A 14,950-nucleotide genomic window follows, 5' to 3' on the forward strand; every position below is an offset into this window, starting at 1 on the left:
CATATTTTTGTCTTCCATTGTTGGGTTAGGTTCTGCTTTTTATTATTATTCTAATTGTTCTTGTATTAGTCAAGGGATTAGGACAGCCAAACTATTGAAGGTTGTTGGACAAACTAGCCTCTTTTTCTTTTCTTTTCTTCTTCTTTTTTTTTTTTTTTTGAAGTTTTAACCAAATTAATTATATCATATAAGCCTCTACCCATGACCCATGGGTTAACCATTTGCCGCCTCGGTGTGCTTGGACGTTAAACCATCATTATCTCTACATGTGCAAATTTACAATGTAGTTCAATGTAATCTGTCTAAATATTTTACTTTTAATTAATTCTTTGAACCATATTATTATCTATCCTATCAATTTAATCTTTTAAAACAATGAAAACAACAAACATAAATTCTTCGGTTTCAGCTTGTTACATTATCATATTCAGTATTACAAAGTTATTAAGTAACCATATTTTGAAGCTTTCTTTAGATGTTGCTCTTTGGCCTTTTCTTTTTTTCGTTTTTATATTTATTTTTTGGTTTAGTGGGGGTACTGGTTTGTTCTTTGTCTGTAAATATAAAAAGAACCTAACCACGGGGCCAATGTCATTAGTCAACGACTCAATGTCGATCTTCCAACTCTCTTATTTAGTAGCTTTAAAAACAAGTTGCCGCACCCTCTCTCTTCTTGTCCCAACTTAAGCAATTGCTTAATAGAAATACAAACGACAGCCAAAACAAAACGTCAACAACATGGCTAATCCCTCTTGTTTTCTCCTGCCTGTTTCATTGATCTTTGTGGCTCTGATCATGGCCTTGTCGACCGTCGACACAAGTGCTGAGCACCATTTGAGCTGGAGTCCAAACAAGTCTGGCTGCCAGGGCTCAATGGCCGAATGCATGGCTGAGGATGAGTTTGACATGGACTCCGAGATCAACAGGCGCATATTGCAGACCACACAGTACATTAGCTATGGAGCTCTGCAGAGGAACACCGTGCCATGCTCACAAAGGGGTGCATCATACTATAATTGTCAACCGGGAGCACAAGCTAACCCTTACAATCGAGGCTGCAGTGCCATTACTCGCTGCCGGAGTTAAGGTTTCCTGCTCTCCTCTTTTTCTTTCGGTGTCATTCATTTCTCTGTTTATGTTGTTGAAGAAGTTCCCATGTAATTCTTTTGACCTTTAATTTGCTGTTTTGGAATTTGACCTTCAACTTTAAATAAAAAGAAGGAACATGAAGTTGTATTCTTCTAACAAGTACAGATCATAACCAACTTTGAAATGCTATTTACCATCCAATAATAATCCAAGTTAAGTTGAAGCACCATCCATTGAATTCAAATTTTAATATGACAACATATGATTACGTCTGGTTCCGAAGCATTTTCCAGATGAAGTGTGAACTAGGATAAATGTCTTCATAAAGACAACTTTAGTCATAATCTCATTAAGTTCATAAAGCATTTCAAGCTCTGAAATTTGGGATGTTAACATAGATTGAGTATTGAGGTTAATAGCAGCATATTGTCTCTTTAAGTTTAATGAACAATCTTAAACTGTATTTTTGCTATTGCACAGTGATAAGAGATGAAATGTGAACAAGCCACTCATATCATTAATTCCCTCTACTGGTGTTAAAAGCAGATAATTATTTATCCCACTACAGAGAAGAAATACTTGATACAAATAAAAAAGGGGGAAAAAAAAAGGGACACTCAGTAATGTCCCTGGTCTCTGGCCAAAAGTAATCTCAAATAAAACAACATATCACCAAATTACAATCATAATTCATAGCCAACTGTTAAAAACACCCTTGAGGCCAAGCTTCATGCTGAGCCTTCCTCTTGCTTTGCTTCATCCAACTTTTGGTTCGATGGGGCTAATGGGGAAGGAGAGCCCTCCACTCCCATCTCTGCTTTTAGGTCATTAATGCTCTGCTCCAGCTCATTTACACGGTTTCCCATTTCATCAAGTGCTTTGGAGTTAAGTAAAAAATAGATGTCCCACAATTCACAATAATACTAAAGTAAAAAACTATTTGCATACTAATTGGTAATTAACTATCTATTTCCATTTAAAGTATTATTGCTATAATAGAGCAAAAACATAACAAAGTTCCAAACTTCTTAAAATCTGGCCAGCAAAACAGTTATTAGATACAGCTTCACATCAGTCTCGCGAAGCTTAACCTTTTAGCCCAGATTTCCCAATAGTCCAATAAGTAGACAAAAGAAACTAAAGCGCACATTGCTTTAGGTTCAATAAAGAAGAGAAAAGGATAAAATTTTCATGAACCTATCTTTCACTAATACTTCATCCATGAAGCAACTATGCGACATTTTATACATTTCATAAAGCTGCTATCTTAGGATTTAAAAAGAAAACACTTCAATGAACTTTAAGAACACGAGAAAAGGATATTCTTTGTGATAATGGAATCAGACATTGTTTGAAACCTAGATTGCTGCAACAAAATCTTTGTCAATAACAGAACAACATTCCAATAAGAGAATCCAGTTATAACTCACCATTTGTTGAAGAAGACTTTGCACCTGCAAAAATTAGACAAAGAAAACATTACTCCAGACTTATAAGAAAGGCACGTCAAAGACCACAATAAACAATTGCTGAATTACATCCAGTACAGACTATGATCTGGCTTGGCAATCTAAAAGTTTGGAATTAATGAAATGATACTAGCAGAACAGCAAACATTAAAAGCAGTAATGGTTCATGTTATGAAGAAGGGTTGATGAACTCACAAAAACAGTCATATCAGCAGTGCTTTGCTTTGAATCTTCAGAGCTATGCCCGTCCTGCAAAATGTATACCAGTCGGTACAAAGAACTAATCCCTAATACAGATTGTTTAACTCAAAACTGCAGTTTGATCAAATTGTCAAACATCTGGAAATTATAACCCTCTTCTAACTTAAAACAAATCAGTAAAAATTTGGGTTGGCTGGGGTCTCAAAACAACTAAAACTCTAACAGCAGCATTGCAAGCACGAACAATTTGAATCCAATGAAGCTAACAATTTCTTTTATAAAGTTAAAAATCAAACGAGAGATGAGACAGAAATGCATATTGTTGAGAAACCGTGAAGATTCACAAGTCAGAGAAAAACGGGTCTAAAACAAGTCGAAAACAACAATCTTTTTTTATCAAAACTTCATGAACCATGACTTGACTTTTGGATCGTAAAATTTATGGGAAATTAAAAGAAATAGAACAAATGATAGCGACGAAGATGAACAGCTCCAGAGTTTGGAGAATGAAGAAAATAAAAATAAAAGTAAAATTGACCATGCTAGGCAGTGGATCTTGGGTAGTTGATGACGCCGCACCTCAGTTGCTAACCGTAGCTTCGATTCGAAAACTTGGATGCGTCGAGGGAAAACAGAAGTGATCGCTGCGTGCTCATTTTAAAGACATGGGTCACGTTCAACGCCTTTAATTTACAAATATGCCACTCCCACTTCAAACTCTTTTTTTATTATTATTACATAAGATTCAACTTCCAATCTAGCTTTTTTATATGCTCTATTACAAATTTTTTGTGAATATTAATGAAGTTTGGATGATGGCATTTTTGTCATTGAGAATATTAATGCAAAGCCCAATAGGAGCGGCAAAGTACATTCAAAATTCAAATATTTGGGCTCAGTTACAACCTTGTGTGAGGCTTTCCTGCTTTTCATGACCGGACCGGACCAGACCAGCGAAAATAATCAAGAAAGTGTAAGCTTCAATTTTCTTTTCAGAAATAAAAATGGTCAATTTAAGAATAATTATTTGATTCGAATGAACTTAAAAAAAAGTTAAATAACTAATTAAGCACACCTGACAGTTTACTAAATATAATAATTCTTAACTTATGAACAGTAATCTAGTGGATCCATAAAGAGAAAATTATTCCCATGTTGTGTTTCCATTATTATAAAAAATAATGATTATATTTCGTAATAAGATTGCGTAAATATAAAATACTCTAAGCTTAAAAAAGTTTTAAGATTATGCTTGTTATCTAAGATACCTTAATGAATAAACCGTAATAAGATTACACTCTATGTTAGGGCATTTTAACACTATTTAAGAGTCTGATATTATAAGGTGACCAAAATATTGACAATCCAAACATTCCATAATATAAAATTACAAACCGTAATGTAAGACTCAGCCAACCAATAACAGACTTGTGAGCAGTATGATACGCTTTAAGATTCTCAAAGATGAAGTGAGAAAACAGAGAAAATGATGGTGATGAGTCGGAAGATGGTCGTCAACCCCCAACATATATGATCTTTTAATTGTCAATACTTCCGGACCATCCTCGTATGCACGTATCATATTTGCTAATAATATAAGTTATGCGGTCCACGAGTATCAGCCATTGAAAAGAATAAAGAAAGCAAGGAACTGCAGCACCCCTAATCTTATTCCTTTAAGACTCATCACCATCTTCCTTCTGTTCTTTCATCATTCTTATCCTAATTACTCTAAAAACAATGAAAGAGGAGATACAGAGAGAGACTAATGATATTGGTTCAACTTCCATACATCATCCCATCAATGTTACTCGCTTTCTTTCAAACTTAAAACCAGATTACATTTTTTCTTAATAGATGTCTGATTGATTTAAATGCTCTTTCTTTCTTTCCTTCTATCAGTAAGTAATTGTATCAGCTACTTACAACAATAAATGTCACTGCTTCATGATGCAGAGCAAGATATATACATGCATCGGTCTCTGATTGAATTACAATATAGCAATTTTCCTCTGGAAAGCATTTACAACTTTTAGTACCCAACATGGATAAGAAACAAAAGTATACTATTTCTCCTAACCTAAAACATAAAGTTCCCACTGCATACACAACATTTGAACATCATAAGATCACATATACAACCTAAGAAGAGGATACCTTAACCGCTTTAAAAGCTGGATGAAGCGATCTAAGTACATCTTTCACCTCAATGGGATTCCTGCTCCCGTTTCGAACTTTCTTCACCCTTCTACTAGCCAAAGATTTCTGAGTAAACCCATAAATCTGAAGAATCTGATTATCCCCAAAGTTGAATGCTCTATCCATCTGCTTCAAGCACCTCTCAACAGGGTAATTCCCCAACTTCCCACAAGGCTTACACCCCACAAAGTGAGTCACCAATGGCCAACGATGATCACCTAAACCTGGGTGATAAGTTTCAATCATTACCTCGTACCTATCAACCAAAAGCCCCCAATAACCATGCAAATAATAAGCATGCTCAAGGTAAACCTTATCACCCCACTGCTCCCTTTGAGTGGCCAACAAATAAACCATTGCAGACTGATCATCAGCTTCGAAAACAGGACGGTTCTTAAGTTCCCTGGTCAATACCTTCCCTGCTTCATCCCTAATCTTCCCTTTAGGACCCATTGGAGCCCAAGCGTCAAGAAGATCAAGTGCCCATTGCCCATTCCTCAACAAAAAACTCCCAGTATTTAACCCAATCCAATTCTTTTGATCATAAACCCTCTCATTCCAGCCATGCATAACCAAGTTCGAGTCTTTATACCTTTCCCAAGGAATCTCAAAAGCCATGTCGGTAAACATCGCGTCACTGTCCATCCACCACAGGAATTCCACATCCGGATGCGAAAGCAAAACCGTTCGAATCAACGGTAATTTGGCCCAAAACCCTGCCATTTCTGCATCTAACAGCGCCATATTGTAAAATATTTCTATCCCGTGTAACCTACAGTAATCTATCTTGTTCTTCGTTGATTTTAACAAGTAATGATCACCAACCGGGTTCTCACACGGCTTGGGAGATGAACCAGTGACTAAAAGAACCCTCGGTTTGTTTGGACCGATGAAATTTGGATAATCAGGATTTTCTTTCAGCCATTCAGATCGCTGCTTGTCCCAATCGGAGATTTTCGGCCCAAGAGAATATGGCTTGTCGGGATCGAGTTTCGAGTCATCGGATTCCTCGTCAACTAATACCTTATTTAACTCGAAATCATTGTAATTATTGGTTTCGGCGTTGGTGTCGCTGGCGACCTCGTTATCGGACGAGGTCGTTTGAACTTCTTCGAGTACGCGGTGCGTCCCAGCGCGTCTCCGGAAATAGAAATGGTCGCGAATCTCGACGAAGTCCTGCTCCGGAGTCCCGAATTTCCCGGCACCAATAGTGCCACGTAGAACGACTACGGTGAGGACGAAGCAAAAGACCGTTACCTTGCAGCGACGAAGAGTTCTGTGGATCTTTCTACACCTTTGAGCTCCCAAACACTTGCCTATCATCTTTCCGGTTGCTTGCCCCACCCGCTCTTGGTTCAACCCAAACAATGCCGGATTGGAGAATTGAGAACCCTATGATTTGGGAGATTCTGAGAATGATTATGGAAATTTTCTTAAGGACGCAAAAAAAGTTAAAAGAAAGATGTTTCTCTTTGAATCCAAAACGTCTTATTTGTTATCCCGACACAAATTTGAGAACAGCTGTTGGGTGATGCCGGGACCCACCGCGACGTAGTTGGAACGAAAATAATAATAATAAAAATAAAAACCCTTAATTTAGGATTTATAAGTCTGCGTTTGTAATAAACACTTAAATAGATAAACATTGTGAGCCGCTTGATCTATTTTTAGGTGGTATTTTACGAGTACGATAATTAGAAGTGGAATTTCTTTTTTTTTTTATGAAAACTAACATAAAGAGTTATTTAGTTAGTTTAACTTTTTTTAAAACAGCTAAATGTGGTTTGTTTTTGTTTTAAGAGATAAAGATTGCGTTTTCTGTTTTTTGTTTTTGTTTTTGTTTTAAGAGACAAATTTTTTATTAATTATACAACATATAAAATTATTTTTTCTTCATGAATGGATTAAAATATATTATATTATATTATATTCTTAAAAATTAATATAAAATTTGTAACATTTCATAAATAATATGATAATTTAAATTATAATCAATATGATCAAATTTTTAATATTTAAAATAAGCTTAAATGGATTGATATTACTCTCAATAATGATTTTAGTTTTACTCTTTAAGAAAAGTTAGAGTATAATTTAAAAATTAAAAGAAAAAAACTATGTAAATTAATTATTAAACAGAAAATATACAATCCGTAACTAATTTAATAAATTAATTATTATTTCTATAATATCTATAATATCTTTCTCATTTATCTATAAAAAATTATATATATTATATATGAAATTCAATTTTCAATAATTAAAAAAGAGTGCATGAATGGATGTGTAAATTTTAAATTTTACGGCCTTGAAGCACATATTTATATTTTCCAGTATTGGATATTAAAACCACATATAAAGACTTAATATTAAGAAAAAACATTAAAACGGGACTAAGTGTGTATGTATTTATATTTTTTTATAATTTATGACTAAATTAATTATACCAAAGATTATTGACATATATGATCTTTATCATATAAATAATGGGTATTCAATTTTGATATATTTTTATAAGAAAATTGGGTTGAAATAATATTCATTTTAAACTTTAGTCAATAAAAGCACGTGGCAAATAATTAGCACGCTAAATGGATATTTAAATGTATCACATTGAAATAGTTTCCTTAATTGCAACTTTAAACTACTATTGTCATTGAACTATTAGTAAGTTATGTTTTGGTCACTCAACTTTAAAAGATTATAAAATAGCCACTGAACTATTCGAAAGTTTTCACTTAAGTTATTGAACTATTCGAAAGTTTTTATTTAAGTCATTGGGTTTTTTTTTAAGTTCAATTAGTGAGCTCCTGCAATGATTTTATGATTAGTACGATGGATTCGTACCCATTGATGAGTAGAACATACTTTAGATCTAAGTCGATTTGACGGTAAGTGTCGCAATCAAAGGAGAAAGCTGCTAGGATTTTGGTTTGTAGATTTGAGTCGTTTAAAATTGTTTCATGAAAAAATTTTGAATTGTAGAAGAGAATTAGGAGAAGGGCTTCTGATTGGTATAGGCAATGTGAATGGGGAAGGCCATACAATAGCGATTTTAGTAGTCCAGTGACTTAAATGAAAACTTTCAAATAATTCAATGATTAATTTGTAACTTTTTAAAGTTGAGTAACCACAACGTAAATTTACTTTTTGAATGCTAAAATCGTTGATCATTTGGTATCGATTCTTTTGGTCTGTCCTCTTAGAAGGATTTTCCCCTTCACATGCATTGAATAAGCCAAGAAAAAGTGTTCAAATTATTCATATTAAATATATTAGAAAGGTAATTATTGGGTATACCAAAAGTGAACATTTTTATTTCACAAATGGGTTTGAGATTTTGTCACATCTTATTTTTAAAAAATTTTAAATACAACATAGTGACGCATGTCAAAATCTCAACTTTGTTTGTAAATTTAAAATTAAATTTAACTACACAAATGGAGTTCATCTGATAAAATTAAAGATATATTTTTTACCAATATCTCAGTCTCCATTATTTGTGTACTAAATGTGGTAACAAGAAATTATGTAAAAGGATTACTGTAAAAAAATATGCTCTCGTCTCCTTCGGTTTCTAATGTGGATAATAATGGAGAAGGTGATTCTCTTTCTGAGGATTCCAACACAGAGAAGGTCCGATTTAAGGAATCAGACGTGATTCTTGAAGATGTGATGGTTGTGGAGTCATCACCAACGCCTTTTCTTTCATCGAAAGATATGCTAGTGGGAAAGGATACTTTTGTGCAGAACAATACAAATGGTGGCCAATTCCTCGTTGATAAATTATCCCTCATAGAGTAGGATGTCAAGAAATCGTTTGTTGGTAGTGTTCCTTCAATCGATTTCTCGGAGAGAGTATATCAGCTCTTGGAAAAGGAAATGTAAACCTATGTGGTACTCAAGATGCTTGGTTGGAACCTTGGAATCACGACTTTGCATAATAGACTATATGGGATTTGGAGACCATCTAAACCTTTTCAATTAATGGATATAGAGAATGGTTATTTTCTCGCTAAATTTAAAAGCACTGATGATTATGATAAGATCCTCTTCTAGGGTCCGTGGGTTATTTTCGGTCATTACCTAACCGTTCAACCATGGACGATCGATTTTAATCCTAGTTTACCTTACCCTAATATGGTCCTCACATGGATACGATTTCCCTGTCTTCCTAGTCACTTATATCAAAAACAAATTCTAATGGAGATTAGGGGAATGGTAGGTAAAGTTACTAAATTAGATTTCAACACGGATAGTAGAGCACAAGGTCGTTATGCTCGCATGGAAGATTATGTCAATTTAGGGAGACTTTTAGTTTCTAGGATTCTCATTAATGGTAGCCCTCAAAAGATTGAGTATGAAAACCTACTTGTGGTATGCTTTAAGTGTGGTTGTTATGGACACATCAAGGAGAACTGTCGATCGTTCACATATTGTTCAGAGGAAAAAGAGAATGGAGAGACGTTGGAACAAACCTCTTCAACTTCTATGGTGACCGAAGATGGGGATTATGGTCCCTAGATGCTGGTGGAGCGGAAGAGCAGACGCAACACATTAGATGGGATAAAAAAGGAAACAATTCTAAAGGGGAGAAAATTATGGGATCATGATTTCAATCGTTAGCAGGTCTGGAGGCGAGTTCAACGGAGAAGGAATTGATTAAGGAAAATCAGAGAGATTTGAAGAAAAAAGGGAAAGCTACGTTAAATGATCCCCAAGAGAAATTTTTAACGGGTAAAAAATCTACTATTAATGATTCTAAAAGAGTGAATTTGGGTCTATCGGTGGGGAAGCTTTTTAATGGTCAGGCCCATGACCCTAAGACCAATACTCTCTCAAAGGATTATATCAAGGTTGGGTCTAAGACGGGATTGATCCCACAGGCTTATTTAGCTGCTAACCAGCAGGCTCATTTGGATATTAATCAGCAGACTTCTAGTAGTTATGGTTTTGGGCAGCAGCAACAGACCCAAGCTTCGAAGGAGGCTAGAACAGATCTTTCAAAGCTTCCTAGTGTCACACACGTTTCATTACCTAGTGCTGGAGAAAATAATCAGTCCCTAAATTCAAGTATTCCTGACTCCTTTTGTCCTTTAGTTTCAAATTCACATAATGTTTTTTTATGTAGACCAAGTGAAGATGGATCCTACTAATTTATTCTAAAAGCAAGTGAAACATGTAGTGCACTTTAATCCTGCATTTGAGGAGAGTTCGTTTGTTAATGTGGCGGTGAAGGAATGAGTGTTAGAGGCCAAAAACCATTCGGCAGTTGTGTTCAAAAAGAGCAGCATTCTGAAGCCTGTTAGCGAGGAGATAGGGGGTAGTGGTTGTCCGTCTGAAATTAAATTGCCTAGAGAGGTGCTTAAGGGACAGAATGCAAATGCTAAAGTAACTGGTTCTAAAGGAGGTTAGAAACTTAATAAAACCTTAAAGGGACCGTGTAACCATTTCAAGAACTCTGAAAATATTCGGGTTCACTTTCCTGATTCTATGAAGAGGGCAACAGGGCTTTTTGCGTTTGAAATTGATGAAAATTCTGCTAAGGATTTATCGTGGAAAAAAGGGGAACGATAGGAGTTTTCTTCTACCAGTCACCATTGAGATAAACTCATTTCTTTCTTTTTATTTTTTTAATTATGAATTTGTCTATTTTATTTTAAAATGTGCAGAGGTGTACGTCTGATAAATTTTTGTGAGCTTTTCGTGAGTATAACAATCAGCACAAGCCTGATATAATTAGCCTTGTTAAGATAAGAATCAGTGGGGTTAAAGCTGACACAATTATTGCTGAGTTAGGTTGGGATAAGTATTATCGAGTAGAAGCAGTAGGATTTTCTAGTGGTATCTGAATAGGCTGGAAAAACTCGATTGACTTGGAGGTGGTTGGTAATCATCCTCAATTCATCTAGGCTCGTATTTGCTCCAAATTGCATTCTCATTAGATCTTTGTTGCTTTTGTTTATAGGAGCCCTAACAAACAGAAAAGAAAAATTTTGTGAAACGATTTAAGTCGTTCAGTCCCACATGAGTATGATCCTTGGATGGCCATTAGAAATTTTAACGCCATCCTCTCTTCAGAAGATAAAAAAGGTGGTCATGTCAAAGGTCGTAGACGTCAATCCTTTGATGAATTTATGGATAAAGCTCATTTACATGACCTGGGTTTTCAGGGTCCTCCATTCACGTGACATCGTGGTAATCTTTCTGAAAGGCTAGATAGCTTTGTGGGAAATCACGCTTGGATGGAATCCTTTCCCAATTGTTTGATTACCCATCTCCCCACAATTAAATCTAATCATCGCCAACTTCTCTTAAATTTTTGCTATGATGTTAGTTGTGCTCCTAATCGTCCCTTCCGATTTTTAGCTGGCTGGTTGCATCACCAGAATTTCTCTGGTTTTGTTAAGAATAATTAGAGCTTCAATGGTAAAATGACAAGTGCAGTTGCTGAATTTACGGATAAGCTCAAAAGGTAGAACAAATGTGTTTATGGTCATATAAATTAACGGAAGAGTCAGTTAATGCATAAGCTTTCTAAGATTCAACATGCTTTGGATATCTCGGGATCTACTTCTCTTTTTCAGTAGGAAATGGTCGTTTGTGATGAGCTTGAAAATATTCTTCACATTGAGGAGATGCTTTAGAAGCAAAAATCAAGGTGTGAGTGGCTAAAATTAGGAGATCGTAACACTAGCTACTTTCACAGGCGCACGGTTCAAATAAGGAACTTCAATAAAATCATTGCATTGTGTAATGCTGATGGGGATTAGATTTTCGATCCTGGGGTTCTTAAGACGGAAGTAGTTAACTTTTTCCAGAATCTCTATTGGGGGAATCCAGGTCTGTTAAGGTCTCTACCTTCTAATGCTTTTCCAAATATTAGTCCCGAAGATGTTGATTTTCTTGGGAGAGGTGTTACGAATGAGGAAATCAGGATTGCCCTTTTTGTTATGATTCCCTTGAAAACCCTAGGTAGCAATGGTTTTTAAGCTGCTTTCTTTCAAAACCAATGGGATAATATAGGGGGAGCTATTTGTGAGTGGGTTAAGAAGATTTTCGAGTGAGAAACCATTGAATCAGAGTTCAATAAGACACTTATTATGTTAATCCCTAAAGTTTCGAACCCGAGAAACCTCTCACAGTTTCGACCTATTAGTTTCTACTATGTGTTGTATAAGCTGGTCATAAAGGTTATTGCGAATAGATTTAAGAGTACATTTCCGAAGATCATAGGTCAAAAACAAGCAAGCTTCATTGCAGAGAGAAGCATTATTGATAATGTTATTATTACCCAAGAAGTGTTACATTCAATGAAATCCAAGAAGAAGCTTCAGTGGATGGCAATCAAGATCGATTTGGAGAAGGCTTGCGATATAGCTAGATGGAACTTCGTAAAAGCTTCTCTTAATGCAGCAGGTATTCCTTCTCACTTGGTTAAAGTTATTATGAATGTTATTTCTTCATCCTCTATGCAAGTTTTATGGAATGGCGTACCAACACAAAAGTTTAGATCGGTTAGAGGTATTAGACAAGGATGTCCCTTGCCACCATACCTCTTTGTTCTTTGTATGGAATAGTTGGGCAATAGATTCCGTGCAGGTATCTCTTCAAGGGAGTGGAGCCCCATTCGACTATCATGCACATGACTGAATCTCTCATATTTATTCTTTGTAGATGATTTGGTGATTTTCAGTCGAGCTAACTTGACTCATAGTGGCCTCTTCAAGAATTTTTTGAGTAAATTTTGTGACTTATCAGGTCACAAGGTCAATGTCAAGAAAACAAATATTTTTTCTCCACGGGTGTTAACGAATCCTTAAGGAGTGAGATCAATGACATACTAGGCTTTTAAGAAGTTAATGATTTAGGTCACTATCTCGGGGTTCCACTCTTTCACCAAAGGGTTACTAATAGCATTCTTAATTTTTTAGTGGAAAGAGTTAGCAGTCGGCTATTTAGTTGTGATGCTAAGGGATTCTTTTTTGTTGGAAGGGTTACCTTAGCACAATCAGTTCTGTTGACTATTCCGAGTTATCTAACGCTGTCAACTCTAGTACCTAAGGGGATTTGCAATTCTATTGAAGAATTAGCAAGACAGTTCATTTGAGGGGCTGCGGAAAGGAAAATAAAATTGGCTTTGGTGGGGTGGAATAATATTTGTCAACCTAAGTTACATGGAGGTCTTGGATTTCGGCATTTGGGGGATCAAAACAAAGCTTTCCATTATGAAAATTGGTTATAGCCTTATTACTAAGACTAAAGCTTTATGGGTTTAAGGCCTTAGAACTAAGTATGGCTTCCATGAGAGTTTGTCGAATTCTATTATGTGGAATAGGTGCTCCTATATGTGGAAAGCAGTTGCCAAAGCTTGGCCTTTGTTGTGCAGCAATATGATTTGGTATATTGGTAATGAGAGGTCTATTCGTTGTTGGGAGGATAATTGGGTTCCCAATATGGGACCCCTTAATCAGTACGTGTCGGGTCAAGGCAATATTGTTCTTCAGGGTAAAGTTAATGAGATGGTTTTAGACAATGATGATTGGAACCTTGATCTCTTCAGATTGTGGCTGCCAGAAGAAGTGGTCAATCGAATCATTAGCATTCCTCCTCTTTTAGACTTAGCAGAGCTTGATATTCTTTCTTAGTCCAGAACGACGACTGGTGTCTTTTCTGTGAAGAGTGATTACTATATACTTAAGGAGGAGTCTTGGAATCTAAAAGATGTGAATTGGAGTATTGTTTGGAAAATTCCAAGGCCTCAATGCGTTAAACAATTTATCTGGTTAGTTCTTAAGCAGCGACTTTTAACCAATTCTAAAAGGGTTAGAAGAGGTATTGTGCAAGACACTTCGTGTAATCTTTGTGGCCATTTAACGGAGGATATTCTTCATACTCTTAGGGATTGTTCTTTTATGAAGGAAATTTGGAAACAAGTCATCCCATATGATCATTTTTGAAGCTTCTTCACTGGTAATATTTCGGAGTGGTTGTTCTTGAATCTACAATCTTATTCTACCATTATTACAAGTAACTTCACCTGAACCTGCCTTTTTGGGATACTTCTTTGGCGCATTTGGAAGAACCGAAATTTGATCACTTTCAAGGGAATTATATGAGTCCTAAGGACATTATCAACGCCTTTTATAGTTGGGTAAATCATTTTTTCTCTATCCATAATATAGCATTGGATTGTTACCCAAAACAGACATTCGTTCATCAGAATTCAAGTATGAGTTTTTATCTTAATACTGATGGTGCTGTTCACTTTGTGTCTGGTTTCTCTGCTGCGGGTGGAGTAATACACAATGGCAAAGGAAAGTGGATCTTAGGATATAATCGCTCTTTGGGGAAATGTTCAGTAGCGGTTGCTGAGTTGTGAGGAATATTGGATGGCCTACTTCTCATTCTGAAACAAGGTTATGCTGAGGTCATTATTCAGTCTAATAACCTTGAAAATGTTAGCTCTATCTACAAAAGCAAGCTTGATGGCCCAAAAAGCTCTCTAATAATGAGGATTCAACAAATTCTAACATTTGAAGAGAAGTGGTCCTTGAATTATGTTCCAAGAGAGTCTAATCGGGTAGCAGATGCTTTGGCAAAAATGGCTTTGATGAGGGATGAAGCTTTGCACATGTTTGAGGAACCCCCTTCGGAGATTAAAGAGATATTGAAGGAAGATTGCACTTTTGATAATTTGTCTATGATCTACCCTATGTAATTTATTGTTCTATTTACCAAAAAAAAAATTATGTAAAAGTAATGAGATTTTGGTTGATTTGATAAAATTAAAGCTTTGAAGACTTTGATGTATTGAGTTAAAACATTTAAATTATTTTTTTATAAATTTTATATAAAAATATAAAAAGACCAAAAAAAACACTTATAATAACATTTGTTATGTACCATACGTACTGATGGACGTAGGGGTGTGCATAATTCGGGTAAAACCGAAAAAATTCGGTTAACCGACCGAATTCGTTAATCGGTCG

At 35.6% G+C, this 14,950-nt stretch overlaps 4 protein-coding genes across 5 annotated transcripts; 2 read left to right on the top strand and 2 right to left on the bottom strand.

The window, feature by feature from the left end:
* Positions 1-552: 552 nt before the first annotated feature.
* Positions 553-1,248, top strand: LOC105803027 (protein RALF-like 33). Its single transcript, XM_012634964.2, has one exon. The coding sequence runs from the start codon at positions 739-741 to the stop codon at positions 1,084-1,086; it is 348 nt and encodes a 115-aa protein (XP_012490418.1). The 5' UTR covers positions 553-738; the 3' UTR covers positions 1,087-1,248.
* Positions 1,249-1,586: 338 nt separating this feature from the next.
* Positions 1,587-3,457, bottom strand: LOC105803028 (heat shock factor-binding protein). Of its 2 annotated transcripts, none has more exons than XM_012634965.2 (5): positions 3,298-3,457; positions 2,754-2,807; positions 2,520-2,543; positions 2,413-2,455; positions 1,587-1,963 (listed from the first exon to the last, which is right to left on the bottom strand). In XM_012634965.2, exons 1-5 carry the CDS (start codon positions 3,298-3,300, stop codon positions 1,818-1,820), a joined length of 270 nt encoding a protein of 89 aa, XP_012490419.1. In that variant the 5' UTR covers positions 3,301-3,457; the 3' UTR covers positions 1,587-1,817. The 2 variants fall into 2 exon arrangements, with proteins under 2 accessions (XP_012490419.1, XP_052479920.1); XM_052623960.1 differs by having other exon boundaries at positions 3,339-3,426.
* A 1,211-nt stretch (positions 3,458-4,668) lies between these two features.
* On the bottom strand, positions 4,669-6,449 carry LOC105803025 (xyloglucan 6-xylosyltransferase 2). The gene has a single exon (XM_012634962.2). It carries the CDS (start codon positions 6,279-6,281, stop codon positions 4,902-4,904), a length of 1,380 nt encoding a protein of 459 aa, XP_012490416.1. The 5' UTR covers positions 6,282-6,449; the 3' UTR covers positions 4,669-4,901.
* Positions 6,450-14,190: 7,741 nt separating this feature from the next.
* Positions 14,191-14,679, top strand: LOC105800950 (uncharacterized). The gene is made up of 2 exons (XM_012632303.1): positions 14,191-14,336; positions 14,424-14,679. The coding sequence occupies exons 1-2, from the start codon at positions 14,191-14,193 to the stop codon at positions 14,677-14,679; spliced, it is 402 nt and encodes a 133-aa protein (XP_012487757.1).
* The last annotated feature ends 271 nt before the right edge of the window (positions 14,680-14,950 follow it).

This window comes from Gossypium raimondii, chromosome 11, assembly GCF_025698545.1.
Source record: "Gossypium raimondii isolate GPD5lz chromosome 11, ASM2569854v1, whole genome shotgun sequence".
NCBI classification, from domain to species: domain Eukaryota; kingdom Viridiplantae; phylum Streptophyta; class Magnoliopsida; order Malvales; family Malvaceae; genus Gossypium; species Gossypium raimondii.